This window comes from Thermobia domestica, chromosome 9 (assembly GCF_964235325.1).
Source record: "Thermobia domestica chromosome 9, izTheDome1.hap1.1, whole genome shotgun sequence".
Lineage (NCBI taxonomy): Eukaryota > Metazoa > Arthropoda > Insecta > Zygentoma > Lepismatidae > Thermobia > Thermobia domestica.
This window is the reverse complement of record NC_137462.1, coordinates 10879272-10894566: the sequence shown is the minus strand read 5'-3', so window position 1 is coordinate 10894566 and position 15295 is coordinate 10879272. Positions and strand designations below refer to the sequence as shown.

Sequence of the window (15295 nt, the reverse complement as noted above, 5' to 3'; positions counted from 1 at the left end):
TTTTACAAAAGCGTGCTAATACCGTACAAATGTATTACTGTTAGGCGAGCTTGGAGGTTAGGCGGAGTTTCCGAAGGTAGTTATTTATAAAAGTGGACTTAGTGAAAAGAACACTTTCACGGCCGAGGCCAAACTTGCAGCTAATTAGGAGAAAGTTGAAAGGTCTTGTGTAAGACTAAGCAGTTTTAGGTGTCATTTGATTCATTTTGACTTCATTACATTTACGAAACTTAAAGAAGACATTAATATTTGTTATAGTGTTTATATTCTTGTCGTTTGATACACAGTGTTGGTCTAGTGTGCATGTTGTGGTAGCCGTCATTACGTTTATCCGTATCAAAAGGAGAATTCCTGATTTGCTTTCTGTAATGTATGTTTCTTCAATAAATCCAATATAATTACCGTTGTTTACACTTGAAGCAGTAAGCATTCTGCCACATGCGTTTTATCTTCTAATTGCTGGGAGTTCCAATTTTTGTTGTCTACAGAAGTCGTAGTGGTGTTAAAGTAATAAAGTACACAGAGTTTAATACACGGTGAGTTGGGGGATTCAAGCTTTGAAATTTATTTTATTTTATTTATTTATTTTTTGTATAAATATTTTAATATGCTACTGTTTATTTTTTTTTATATCTTGTTAAGAGGATGTTGTAAGTCGGAAATGCTCTCTTTGCGTACACTGCTGCATACAAATAGCTAACTGGTAGTGGTATATTTATGAAAGAGATTTACAGAAATTGTCTACGCCAGGACAGTTGTTAGAAAGGAAGGTGAGGGTCAAATAAATCAATCGGAAAAAGTTTTCTTTGAATCTTTTCCAATATCGACAAATTAGGAATTACGACTTTTCCTGTAGGCTGTATATTTATGTATTTCGTCCTGTGCGCATATGTAGTTAAGGGTCCTTGATTGTGACCGCAAGAGACAGACAGTAAACTGGGTATTTGCTATTTATAAAAACACATAAATCAACGGTGGTTTTCACTTATGCAATCCCAGTACGTTGTAATCGCTAAGTATTACTCTTGTCTGAACGAAGCGTTATTTTGGAAGAATATTGTTAGGAAAATTACTTTGTGGCTTTCCATGTGGAAATATCTCGTTTCTCTATGTTTCTAGAACAAGTTTGGATATTATTTGTTAATAGAAAACTTGGTAGTTTTATTCTAAGTCTGTGGGCTTGGTTTGAGTACCATCAGAAGCTTCCTTATAGACGATGGTTTAACACGCATGGTTTCTCCTTGCATTATGCTGATTTCGATATTCAATGCTACCAGGAGAACAATAGAAAGAAATGCAGAGATCTTACTAAACGCTTGGAGGGACATGGGTTTAGAGGTAAATGCAGAGAAAACTAAATACATGGAAGTGCGTCGGGACCGTAATACGGCAAATTGTGGATGCGTTAAAATATTAAATAATACTTTTGATAAAGTGGATACTTTCAAATATCTAGGATCAATATTAACAGACGAAAATCATATTCACGAAGAAATTAAATGTCGACTAAAAGCAGGGAATTCGTGTTACTATTCGATTCAAAATCTCTTGTCGTCACGAATTCTGTCGAGGAATTTGAAGCTTAAAATATATAAATCGATAATCATGCCTGTTGTTCTATATGGATGCGAAACATGGTCGCTTATACTGAGGGAAGAATATAGACTGAAAGTATTTGAGAACAAGATCCTTAGACGAATATTCGGACCCAAGAGGAACGGGAATGGCGGAAACTTCATAACGAGGAACTACATAATTTATACGATTTACCCAACATTGTTAGGGTCGTCAAGTCTAGGAGGCTTAGGTGGGCTGGTCATGTAGCTAGAATGGAAGAAAGTAGAAACGCTTTCAAAGTCTTGACTCGAAGACCAATCGGAAAACGACCATTAGGAAGACCTAGTCGCAGATGGGAGGATAATATTAAGATGGAACTGGATCCAATTGGCTAAGGATAGAAGTCAGTGGAGAGCTTTTGTGAACGCGGCATTGAACCTCCGGGTTCCATAGGCCGTAGAGTTAGTTAGTTAGTTGTAGATTCTACAGTAAAATCTGTACAACTACCAGTGGCTAGTTTTGGTTGTTCAAGCACTGCATTTGAGTGATCAGTCCATTCAGTTAGGTCTCAGCGGTTAGTCAATGGGTTATGCACATGTATAGCGGTGTTGTTAAGATTCAAAATTATTTTACCAATCCGTTGAGTTAAAATCGATCACTAAAGACCGGCAGTTGGGACAAAATGGCATATTTTGCCATTGTATGGTTGATTCTTAAATGTTACTCACCTTTCCGTCGGGAATCCCAAGGTTGTAACGTGCGTCAGATATAGTCTTGTCACATCGGTAAATGTTCAACAAATCGTTGTCAACGCTTCAAATGCATCGTAATGGACATAGCCTACAATGTGTATCGACAACCTTAAGAATATGTTTGTAAAATATCGTACAATCTGAAGTGAAGTACGTGTTGTATGGCATGACTATTTTATCAAGTGCTAAGGTAGGGCCTTACCTGATATGAAGCTTTTTTTAAGTATTTGATCATTGTATTCATGAGCGTATAATATTGTGCTTCCGTGGTCTGTCAAATTTTTGTCAGTCTTATGCCGGTTTGCAAAATTTATAAAGTTGGAGAACTTGATGAACTAAGTAATTATCATATTTGAAACTGGTCAGTCAACCAGATCTTGTAATACGTGCAACTTTGATTTCAAGGGTTCTATAGTTACATTATGTTGCCCTTTCTTTAGTACACACATACACACTTAACAGAAATGCAATCACCTGGCTTGCCAGTTTTCCTTTTTTTTTTTTTTTTTTTTCTGTAATAAGTAGCAACTTGACGGCTAACCACTTTCACTTGCACAACTCAAGCCTTCAAGCAACTCAACGATAGCTTTCTTCTTCAAGGAAATAGTTGCTTTAAATATTTTTGTTTGTAGACAGTGATGCCAACTCCATGGAGGAAATAATAATTTGGTCACGCTTCTCTTTCCTCCCCCGCAAAATATATGTCATACAGTGTCAACGAACTTGGTTTCTAAGGAACGGACTCTCATTTATTCGAGTTTAACATCCCGTTCAGCAGCGAGGGTATATGAGACGTGGACCTACTTATTAACGTGAAATCCGATCACATGAGCTCCTGCCGGGAATCGAACCCGGGTCTCCCACACCACGGACTCTCATATTCTATTGTTTTTGTAATACTGTCTTTCGACACTGAAGACCACCGGGAATAGCTTATGTGTTTGTGTTCTCATGTTACGCTGTAAATCCACTCCTTATTTAGCTTTTGTGCTGAAATGGACGTTGAACTTGAAGCTAACCAACTAACAGATTTCTGGGTAAAATGTTAAGTAAATAAAATACAGTAAAATCTGTCTTTAGCGGAATCGAACAGGACTCGCAGAAATTTCTGTTAAAGATAGGTTTCCGGTGAACGAAGGTAGACCTATGCAAGAAAAAGTGCATACATACAGCTGTGATAAAATAAGATACTGTACGTAGATTAGTCAGTTTGCAGTATTTATTTCTACTACGAATTAATACACGCAAAACTTAAAACGAACAAAAAAAGTACTGTACATACCGCTGCTTGTCTGCTCAACTTCCCACAGAGACTTTAGCGTAAGAAACCATACTAACCATATCAGAGTCATTCCGACGTAAGGCAAATGTTGCAGTTCCTTTCAACTTTTGACAAAATCTTGATAAGTCTTTAGGCTACACTTTTCTTCGAATTCAATGCTTCATTTTTCTTTCTCCACCTTTTCTTCTTTCCGACTTTCCATATAATTGTGAATTAAAGCATGTATATCCATCGTGTCTACTTCGGTTGGCACACCACTGCTTCTTTTGCTAAAAGTATATGTAACCTGTCATAGAATGTCTAAAAACTTTCTGAATGCTGCACTCAAAAACTTAAATTTTCCGTTAAGAGGCCTTTTTTGATTTCCGTTGTCTGCGCATTCGCCGAAAAGTTCATGGGACCTTGAAGTATTTCCATTTAACACAATTTTTCGTTTAATAAAGGGTCCATTGAAGACAGGTTTTACTGTATTGTGTGTGTGTGTGTGTTCTGCCCAAAGTCCAAAATATACTGAACAACAACAACTGGACAACGTTTGTGCTTAAGATTAGAACGATACAATTGAATGAATTAAATTGAGAAGGAAAATATTCTACCAGACTTCAGTTTTGATAAAAATGGAACACACAGCTTTTGCGCCTAAATTAATGCTAAAGTAATACCAAAATCATACCATTCTCGAACTTATTTTTTAAGGTCAACATTAAGATTGCCTGCAACGTTATTGTTATATATATATATATATATATATATATATATATATATATATATATATATATATATATATATTAGGTATTTAGCTATTTGTAACGAATGATTAACGAAATCTGTCTCTTGTTAATCTCATTGTTTATTTGATTTCAGAGCTTCACCTCTGGTGCTTGGGGTCCCGGATCCCAAGTGAACTTTGTGGTGGACAAACACCGTGTGCGTGGGTTTTATCGGGGTTCTCCCATTTCTTTCCACTTTCTTCATTCCACCATTTCTTTCATCACTCATCATCACAGTCTCCTTTAGCCTAACTGGCATAACCGTTGGACGTAAAACTCAAATATTTCATTTCATTTGATTTCAGAACTTGTTGTTTGGTAGTGGAAGATCTCGACAACTAAAAACTATTTCACTAAGTATTAAAACACCAAATAATATGGATATTTTTGTAGTTGGAATAATTAAGGGTTAGGATTAAAATATCATAAAACTCAGGAAAATTATATAGGGCTAAGTGAAAATCATGTCTCTTTTAATTGAACTCCCCCCCCCCTATCAGATACTTCTAAACTTCTACAAGAAATATTATACATATCCCAATTCTGCAATTACGGTTATGGAACCGCCTAAAATGCCTTGGAGAATATTTATTTCACATGTTTCTGAACTACTATTGTTTTAACCGATATAAATTTTTAAGTTAACAATTTTTAATATTAACTAATGTTTTTTAGCGGGTTAATTATAAGCGTTATGATCATAAGGTATAAATATTTTACGATTATTATATGATTTGCTCAATATTTAGGAAATTGTAAAAAAAAAAAATGGGAGAGGGAGAACTGATTAGTCCGGTTAAACTTAGTCTTTAGGTGTTGTATGTAGAAGAGTGTATAGCGCACGTGTCTTCGATGCGCACGGTCCCGAGTTAGTTTTCTTACGAGTGCTCAGAAGTTTCTGTATTGACTCAGAATCAGGAATCAGTTGAACAACAACTTGAAGTAAGAACTTAAAACAAAAAAGAGAGAGAACTCGGATTTAAAAATGGTTGCAAGAGTGTTTTTTTTTTCTTTCTTTTTTTACACCGAAGCTTAGTACCTCATCGGATATTCGAACGACAGACCATGCATACACACATCACGACTGTCAGTCATGTGGCCATAAAGCGGAATCGAGAAAGCCATAAGTGAGGCGTATGAGAGCTTAGGGCTGACGGAGCTATAGTGACTCAGTGGTAGAGCCTTCACCTGTAGTTGATTCGACATTATATGATTTGGTGGTGGAACCCGTACTTTTTTTTCAGGGGAGATTCATTTTCTTCCACATTCTCATTCCTCTAATCATTCACTTGCATTATTCATCCGTCTCCTTTAGCTTCAAGGGAATACTAGTTTCATTTAATAAGTCGTCTGGCGGCCATAACCTTTAGTACCAGCTAAAATAGTTGTATTATTTTATTCTTATCCTACGCATGCTAACTAATAAGAAATCTCAAATCGTGAATATATAATACCTAATGAACCTAATGCTATATGTAATCAGTAAGGCCCGGATTTTTATGTAGTCCAAAGTACCGAAATATGTACATAAATATGTAGCAAAAATCAATGAAATATGTAAGAAATATGTAAAAAATATGAAAATATGTAAAAATATTTTTTCGTGTTTATTTTGTGTCTGTGCTATTTTCTTAGCTAATTAATATACTGTAACATATTTATGTAATAAAAGCTTAACAAGTGTAAATAACTTCCTACAGATACGTACAAATTTTCAGAAGAAACAAATGAAAATATGTATAAAGAAATTAAAAATCACATTATTGAACATATAAACACAAAAAAATATTTATTTAAACAAAAGACACTTACTTTTGGGACGAACAATGAACCACTAAATAATTTTACGCAATGGAAAAACTTTGTCACTAACTTGTCACTGATACGTTCAAATTTTCACTAAGAACAAATAAAATTGTCTCGTGGAGAAATGAAAATTACATTATTGAATATCAAAAGAGAAAAAAATATTTAAAATAACGAGCGCTTACTTTCGGAGCGCACAATGAACCACTAAGTATTTTATATGATGGTATTCGAAAAAATCTCTAACTTGCCACAGATACTTCAAGCTTTTACTAGTAACAAATGAAATTGTCTCTGAAAAAATGAAAACCACATTATTGTATATGATGAAGAAAATCTTAGAAAAAAAAAAGCGCTTACTTTGCTGATGCTCAATGAACCACTACATACTTTTCCAATTGTTCAGGAGCTAAAGAGAGTCGTTGGTCAGTCAGGATCCTTTTATAGGCTAAGAAAGGCCTCTCCACGTCGCAGGAATTGACAGGCGCGAACTTCAGCAAATGACATTTTCCAGGACTGATTTCCTCAGGTGCCTCCGTTTCTTCTCCATCCAATATCCTGCATGCAGTCCTCAATGTTAGGTATCCTGGATTCCTCTTCAAAACTGACTGGAACTTTCGGGCAATTTTCGCACCTGTTTCTCCCTGCACAATGTTGAGTTTCTTGTATTTCCGTAGAGGTTGCACATACAAAAAAAGGTGAGAAAGCCAGCCAACTGTATGCGTTTTAGTTTGTTTTGTCGGCACACATCCGAGTGGCGTCTGCTTGCAAAGGCGATAAGCACAAAAATCCTTATATTGTTTTCTTTATTTATATATAAGAAAACAAATTTTTTTGAGGATTGGAAGCGGTAACTGACGACGTTTTTTTTTTTTTCATATTGTAGAGTGTACGATTTGGTTTAACCCAGCTTTCCCTCAATGCAAATCGGTTGAACAAAGTGAGAGAAAAAAATACAGATATTTAAATAAAGTACTTTTTGAGTTATTATTACATATATAAGCCTACTTTTATTTGCGTATTATTTAAAGAAAATTAGCAAAAAGGAGCCAGAAAACTGAATTTATTTAAAAATATGTACAGTAGACGGAAAATATGTAACAGACTTCAAAATATGTAAAAATATGTAACGTGATTTTGGTTTATATGGCTCCTTACTTCGTAATTTGCGAACATTTCATATTTTCACCAGCGTACATACAAAGGAAAAAATATGTAAAAACATAAAAATCCGGGCCTTAGTAATCAGTATATGAGAAGGAAGAAACATCCAGTAATGGAGAATTCCTCTTTGTCGTTTGCGTATAATTACTGTTTTTCTCCGTTGAAACAATTTTAGTTATGTGTTGCTTAAACATCTTAATCATACTTAAACTAACCTACAACCAGGGGCGGATCCAAGGGGGGTGATCGGGGCGATCTTCTGCCCCCAGAAGAGCAAACCATATTTTATATATAAACAAAACCCATCCCTGAATTTGGATCTCTTAAAAGTAGCTCTAAGTAGCAGTATTACAACCCACCGCCCCCCCCCCCCCAGAAGTCCGTCCTGGATCCGCTCCTGCCTACAACATTTCAATACCACTCGATGGATTGTTAAATTTGTATCGTTACAACAGAGTGGTGTATTTACGTGAACAAATTGGATACTGTAAACTGTAAACTAGTTGTTCATCTCAAAAGAAATATATGTACAGTTATTGTGCTCCATATTCGTATGGTTATAGAGGAGTGATCATGAGATTTTCCCTAAAGTTCCTTTTCACGTACCTAGGGAAATGCAGGCCTTACTTTGATTCTAGTGTTACCAACCACGGTCATTTTGTTGTACACCATTAAGAAAACCGCCATTATAGATGCACCAAAAAAACACCTTGACACGTGAGTACTGAGTAATGGCAATGCTGTTGTCAGAGACCTTTCGCTGGCTCTTCTTTTATAGTGCATGTTTGGTTAATGTGTGTGTGTGTGCTCAGGGTTAGCCTTCCGGTGTCGCAACAGTATTTTCCCAAGGCACTTGGAGATCGAGCATCATGAATGAGAGCTAACCGGTTGTGGAATTCGATGTAGAAATTTAGAAATAATTGATATGCTGGTCATATATTAAGCAGCCAAAATGCTCTCTCTCTCTCTTCATGTCTGTAACTCCAAACATTTTGGTTTAGTTTGTTAATTCAATTACTAGAATTAATAAAATTAGTTATTGTTTAATATAATTTCAATATTAGGCTACTTGGTTGTGGTTTATTTTTGTTCCCAACTTTTTGTAATGGTCCCTTTTATCGAATACTGGTGTTATACTTTTCTTTTTCCTTCTTTGAAATAATGTAATAAATGTGCGAAAAGTACCAGACAAAGCTTGTTTCCAGAAACTCATGCTGAATTTAATATCTATTTCTGTCATGTGAATTTCCGGCAGTGTCCTGCGAGTGAGTGTTCATTGTTTTGCCATTTCCTTTTGCCCTAATTCATTTTTATTTCGCATCAGTTGAATCGCGAATCCTAACAATTTTTTCTTTTTCTTTTTTCTTTCTTTCTTTTTCTTTCTTTTTTTTCATGTACGTGGCCGTAGGTTGATCACCCTTACTAAAAGCATAACACATCGTGTAATCTATCAAGTGATTTTTCGGATCTCATATTAATAGTAGATTTCATCATAGGGGGCCGCGGTGGCTCAGTGGTAGAGCGTTCATCTCTGGTGCTTGGGGTCCCGGGTTCGATCCCAGCCCCCGCCAAGTGAATTTCGTGGTGGGCAAACACCGTGTGCGTGGGTTTCCTAGGGGTTCTCCCGTTTCCTCCCACTTTTTTCATTCCACCATTTCATTCATTACTCATCATCACCGTCTCCTTTAGCCTAACCGGCATAACCGTGGGATGTAAAACTCAAAGAATTTTTTTTTTTTTTTTTTTTTTAAATTTCATCATAACCTTGCCATGATTCAGTTTGCGTAGTCGAACTTCGAAACCGTGAGAAATCTGACAGAAGTGGTAGCTGGACATTGGTTATAAAAAAGGATACGCAGAACCGAATGGGCTAAACACATTGCTTTGAAAAAATGCAAATGGCAATAGCTCTCCAATGAAAATCATGGAGTATTGAGATCCTGTTGCGGTGATACAATTACGTCATTTACATTGGAAATTCAGACACTTGTGATTGAAGTAAAGAAACAGTTGAGACATACGTGAGATGACTTGCGAACAGTTATTTACCTGAGTAATCCGCACACAAACTGTAAGGTCTTATTTTCCAACTTTCTAATTCGTTTGAGTTTGCAGCATGCATCTCTTTAGTTAGCACTGTTTACCAGAGAGGTTTCAAGACATGTATGGTAGTTGTGTTCTTTATTTGAAAACAAAAACGGTTTATTGACATTAGGCTGAATGCGGGATGTTCCTTGACGTTGTCCAGTGTATTGGCACATAGGTTTCTTACAAGTAAGGTTGAATAAAGTTTACGTAGAAAGTTCCGGTACGGGAGCTCCTTATGATGTTAGTAATTTGAAATTCGACTCGACATAGTCTATTTACGTTTTTATCTTGGTAGATAATAGGTATTCACGTGGAATGAAATTTTGCCAGAGAAGTACGTAAAGTATTTTTACTCAGATAATTTGGTAGTTTGGTTACTAGACATTCCTCTTAGTGGAGGATTGAGCCGGGGGGGGGGGAGCTAGCCCCCAGTTTTTTACATACAAAAAATTGAACCTATTATTTATATACTTTTGAAAGTTCTGTAGTAAGCATTGCCTTTTATTCTTTATTTCGTTTTTTTTTAACATTAGATACAGTTTCGGTTGCAGTTTTTTGTTATGCAATGTGTAAAACAATACTTGACGTCCATAATGTCACCTCCAATGGGAGAGAGGAGGCGCGGTGGCTCAGTGGTAGAGCGTTCATCTCCGGTGTTTGGGGTCCCTGGTTCGATCCCTGCTCGCGCCGTGTGAACTTTGTGGTGGACAAACACCGTGCTCGTGGGTTTTCTCGGGGTTCTCCCGTTCCCCCCCACTTTCTTCATTCCACCATTTCACTCATTTCTCATAATCACCGTCTCCTTTAGCCTAACCGGCATAACTGTGGGACGTAAAACTCAGAGATTTCATTTCATTTTTCCAATGGAAGAGAGTTAAGTTGGAAAGTTGTGTAGAACTTATGATCAGCTGTAAATGAATTTGCATATATAGGCAATCGACGAATTAGTTCTTGAATGAATTATCAGGGTGTCTACTAAAATTCCAAAATGAAATTTCGTGACTTTTTCGTGACCTTTTCTTTATCAAACCATAAAATTTCGGAACATTCTCAAGAGCGAAGTTGGATGCGAATTAGGCCGAATTTTCATGCATGCGATTTGGTAGTGATTTTGTAGCGTCTAAAGTCGACCATAGACCTTTTTGGTGGTGAATTTTGATGTTTTATAGAACAAAATTTTCCAGTCTGTACTTATATTTGTACCGATAAAAAAAAATCGTGACCCAAAAGCTAAATTTCGTGACTTTTTCGTGACATTCGTGACTTTTTCGTGACATTCGTGACTTTCGTGACCGATAGACACCCTGATTATGATTGTGTTGTCACTGTGTGCTGGTAGTAAAACATAAGAAAATTAAGACAAAAAGCAACAAAGATGTGTGCTTTCTCTTATTTTACAAAAGAAACAAAAATTAACTGTTACATTTTTTTCTTTTTTTAATTTCTAGTTCCTGTTAACGAACTGCGTAAACGGATTTCAAACTAACATTATATGCATAAATTCATGATACACCTATCATAGTCCGGTTTCTGGCTGGCTTCCCCAGTTTTTACCTTCTAATTCCGCCACTGATTTCTCTTTGATAATGGAATTCACGGCCATGAAATTATTTCGGAGCACGTAATTTGTCTCGATTTCGTCTTTCGTTGGTGCATTAAACGTTAATGTGCTGCAGTGAGAAAATATGCAGATGGGATGTCATGTTGGCAGAAATGTGTGAATTCATGTGTAAACAGTTTATGCCTGATGTTGCTATTTATGAGATAAGATTATTCACTTCGAGAACAAATTTGGGTTATTGGCTCAGGAATAGTGTGCTTCTCTCGTAAGTGGTCACCTCTGGTGCTTGGGGTCTCGGGTTCGATCCCAGCCCCCGCCAAGTGAACTTTGTGGTGGACAGACACCGTGTGCGTGGGTTTTCTCGTTTCCTCCCACTTTCTTCATTCCACCATTTCATTCATTACTCAGTATCACCGTCTCCTTTAGCCTAACCGGCATAACCGTGGGACGTAAAACTCAAAGATTTCATTTCATTTTCTCTCGTAGGTGGAGAACGAATTTGAGTCCTGGTACCTGTTCATCAGACAGACGCTTGAGAAATGAGGTCTATCTCACTATTATTATTATTATTATTATTATTATTATTATTATTATTATTATTATTATTATTATTATTATTATTATTATTATTATTATTAATGAATCCGAGGATGCTTTTCAAATTTAGTGGTAGAGCGGTGGCTCAGTGGTACCATGCTTATCTCCGGTGTGCGAAGTCTCTGGTTCGATCCACGACTAAGTAAGTTTGTGGGGATCAACATTGTCCGAGGATTTTCTCGGGAAACTCCCGTTTCCTTCCACATTCTCATTCTACTGGTTCTTCCATTGTCATTCACTTGCTTTGATGTCTCCCTTAGCCTAAAGGACATGCTTGTGAGACGTTAAACTGGAAGACTTGAATGGGATCTGATAACTGAATATGTACAAATCTAGCTTTCTCATGAGTAAGGTTGCCCCCACCAAATGAGACATTACTTTCACGACACCTTTCCGAGAGATGACAGCCTTAGCTTGTACTAGGGAGTACTAATTAGGAGAATGTGAAAGGTATTCATTCGTTGCTAAAGGCTAGACTTCAATTTTCACAAATGGCGGATGTTGACTTTCCAATAAACTGTTGACTTTTAACTTGCAAAATAATAAAGGAACATCAAATTATTTTTTTTCTGCAATTATATTACAAACAATGTGGGAAAAAAAAACTTGTTTGTAAAGTTACGAATATAATTTTTGAACTCCCGATAGATTCTCATGACGAATGCTGGCTGTAATGGTCGTTGTCACTAAATGTCTTTAGTCTGTTAAGGGTTTTCACTAGAGACCGCTAATTTTAGAGTTTTTCTGTAGTATCTTCAAAACAAATAAAAATATTCGAAAAGCAGAAACGTAGTGAAGTAGACAATTCGATTTTGCATGTGATACCTTTACCGCAATTCACCTATTTGCTTTCGGTATGGCGCTATTTACAGAATCCGCAAAAAATGCTAAATCTATCTACAGTTGCAAATCAAAAACAATAATAGATGAGTTGTGATAATGGTACCACATGCAGAATCATATTGCCTAGTTCACTACGTTTCTGCTTTTCGAATATTTTTTATTTGTTTTGAAGATATTACAGAAAAACTCTGAAATTAGCGGTAATTTAATTTCGCTGTAGTGAAGACCCTTAATGTAAAACTATCTATATAAATTTGGATGTTGATTATTTGGAAAGAGATCTGGAAACAGGCAGCAAGCAGTACGCGCAGGTCGTTTGCTCTCCATCTGACCAAGTCAAGGTCAAATAATTCATGATCCTTGTATTACGTAACACTTGCAACTGCTGAGCGCCAGTGTTGCCGTAGAATTCGTTGTGACAGGAAGGCAACACTATGAAGTGACGTGTGTAATCATCTGTCTATTGTGAATGGTAATGTGGGAGTTATCTGGTAATGTGGCGTCATTCATCATCATGATGTAGGAAATACAGTATCCTTCTTTCGCAGACATTAATAGTGAAGACGCAAAAACTGACCTCAACACTCAAGGCAACAGGGTGTAATTGATTAAAGACCCTTTTGCCTGTTCGTTACATGGGCATTCAAAGAACAATAGTCGTCAAGGTTGGGTTGGGAGTCTCAGCGCTGTCTTTTTTCTCTTGTTTACATATTTATGAAAGGAATACGTGTATTTTCTTCTACATGTACTAAAATTACATGAAAAATTAGTAGAAAGTCCTTCATGATCTTTTAAGGAGTTGGTTTATCAACAAAAACTTCTTTTAAAACTTACTTTGCCTATTCCAGAGATGGAGTGGGTCGTGGGTCAAGATTTGTGAGTGGGTCAAGATTTGTGAGTGGGTCAATAGGACGTAACCCACTACCCACCATGATCCACTCAGACCTACCAACCCACTCTGCTGAGTGCATTGTAGACAGCATCTTCAGAACGCTGGTGAATTTGTCTACGTTTTGCTTCCAAGGTCTCAAGGCTATTTTTCTTCCTTTTTTCATTTGTTTTTATTTACTTACCTGAGATGACCATATCTAAGTGAGAAAAGAACTTCAGGCTCTTTTCGATATTGATATTTGTAATAATAGCAATAGAACTTACTACTTTGTTTTCGACATAGTCGAATTTTACTTTTTTTTTTTTTTTTTTTTTTTTTTTTTTACGTTGGCCTATTTTAACTCGATTTGAGACTTTCAAGTTTCATCCTATTTTCCAATTTAAAGTGTGTAATTCAGCAAGGAAATAATTATATATGATAATTAAGTTGAAATTCATCGTAATATAACCCATGACAAAGACTTTGCCATTTTATATCGTAAAGGTCAGATCCATCGGTATTGTAACAGAACAGTGCTTGAGCGATTGAGTGTAAAAATTCAAACTCCCATTAGTAATAATTTCATATCCTTGTTTTATTGCAAGTGTCAACTCCTTAGTCAGAGGAGAGGAGGGCGTGGATCATGGGTCAGAGTGGATCGTGGTTGGTGGGGGTCAGCAAGTGGTGGGTCATGGGTCACGATGAGTGGTAGGTCAGTGGGTCGTGTAGCTTGCATTGCAGCATTTAAACAATTGCAAAACTTGGGTGAGTACTTACTTATGTGTGATAGGCACTGATTCTGTTTACTGATAAGAAAAGTAAGGGTAGTTACATATTTAGGTTTAGTAAATTCAATGCATTCCCTTTACTACTGAGTAAACTACATCTTAAACACTGTGTTATATAATCGTTAAACTACTATACTATAATGTTGTCTTTAGATATTCGAGTATATTCAAATAATTGATTATAAACGAGTAGACAAATAGTTTACTTCTAAAAGAATCCTTGAGTTCTGTTACTTTTTAATTCTTCGCTTTATTATTAACGCCGTAGATACTTGAAAAACATGTATCTTTATATAAGAAGGATTCCTACTCTGAGCGGTGCGTACAGTTTTCTCTGAAGCGATAGATGATGTACACTCATGTCCAAAATTATTGTCGCATGTCGATAAATATGTTGTAGTAGGAATGTAATTTGATAACGAATTCGCCCGGTATTTCTTATAATGTTAGTATGTGTATGATCGGCAAAGACATGTATGTGGCAAATTTCATGTCAAACGAGCAGTAAATAAGAACAATAAAACGAAAATAAAACTTTCTAGTCCATTTAGCAGCATTTTGTTTTACTCATTCTAATTTTCGTATTTATAGTTCTTTTCCTTTGAAATTTACCACAATTATACATTTCCCGATTATACACATAGTACCCAGTATTAAAAGTACCCTGCAAAATCATTATCAAATTATATTTTTACAAGAAGACAGTTATAGATATGCGACAATCATTTTGGACATGAGTACATGGCGATCTTTGCTTTAAGGGCACGAGGAACAGACCAAAGTTTAATCGCAAATTTCGAGTAGATAGAATGAACGCATGAACGAAAGGAAGTGTTTCCCGTAATCAGCTAGCTCTGAAATATTTTCTAACGCAATAAAAGGAATTTGTAGAAATGTCTGTTGATAAGACCACAGTTGATTATGTAACTGACCAAAGCCCTGTGACCTTCGAAAGGAAAAGAAGAAACGGATGTTCGCATCTGATGACACGTGATGATAATTTCGAAATACAAGAAGGGAGTGAAGTTCTTCTAGTAAGTCAGCCATTCTTAAGATACCCTTCAGTAATTTGTTCGAATTAGTGGTGGGCACAAAAACCGGTTTTTCGGTTTTCGGTTTTTAAAAAAACCGAAACCGGTTTTTGAAAATTTTCAAAAAACCGGTTTCGGTTTTCTCCAAAATCGGTTTCGGTTTTCTCCGAAACCGGTTATCGGTT

General features: G+C 36.3%; 1 protein-coding gene across 4 annotated transcripts in view; it reads left to right on the top strand.

The window, feature by feature from the left end:
- Positions 1-15295, top strand: part of Cpr (Cytochrome P450 reductase) — a 177561-nt gene that overhangs the window by 83269 nt on the left and 78997 nt on the right. The window contains exon 1 of one of the 4 annotated variants that reach the window (XM_081770602.1): positions 13979-14056. The exons of the other annotated variants lie outside the window; for them this stretch is intronic. Coding sequence (XP_081626728.1) covers positions 13993-14056 — 64 coding nt within the window. The 5' untranslated portion in view covers positions 13979-13992. Of the gene's footprint in view, positions 1-13978; positions 14057-15295 lie in introns of those variants that run through there. 4 annotated transcript variants of the gene reach the window in all.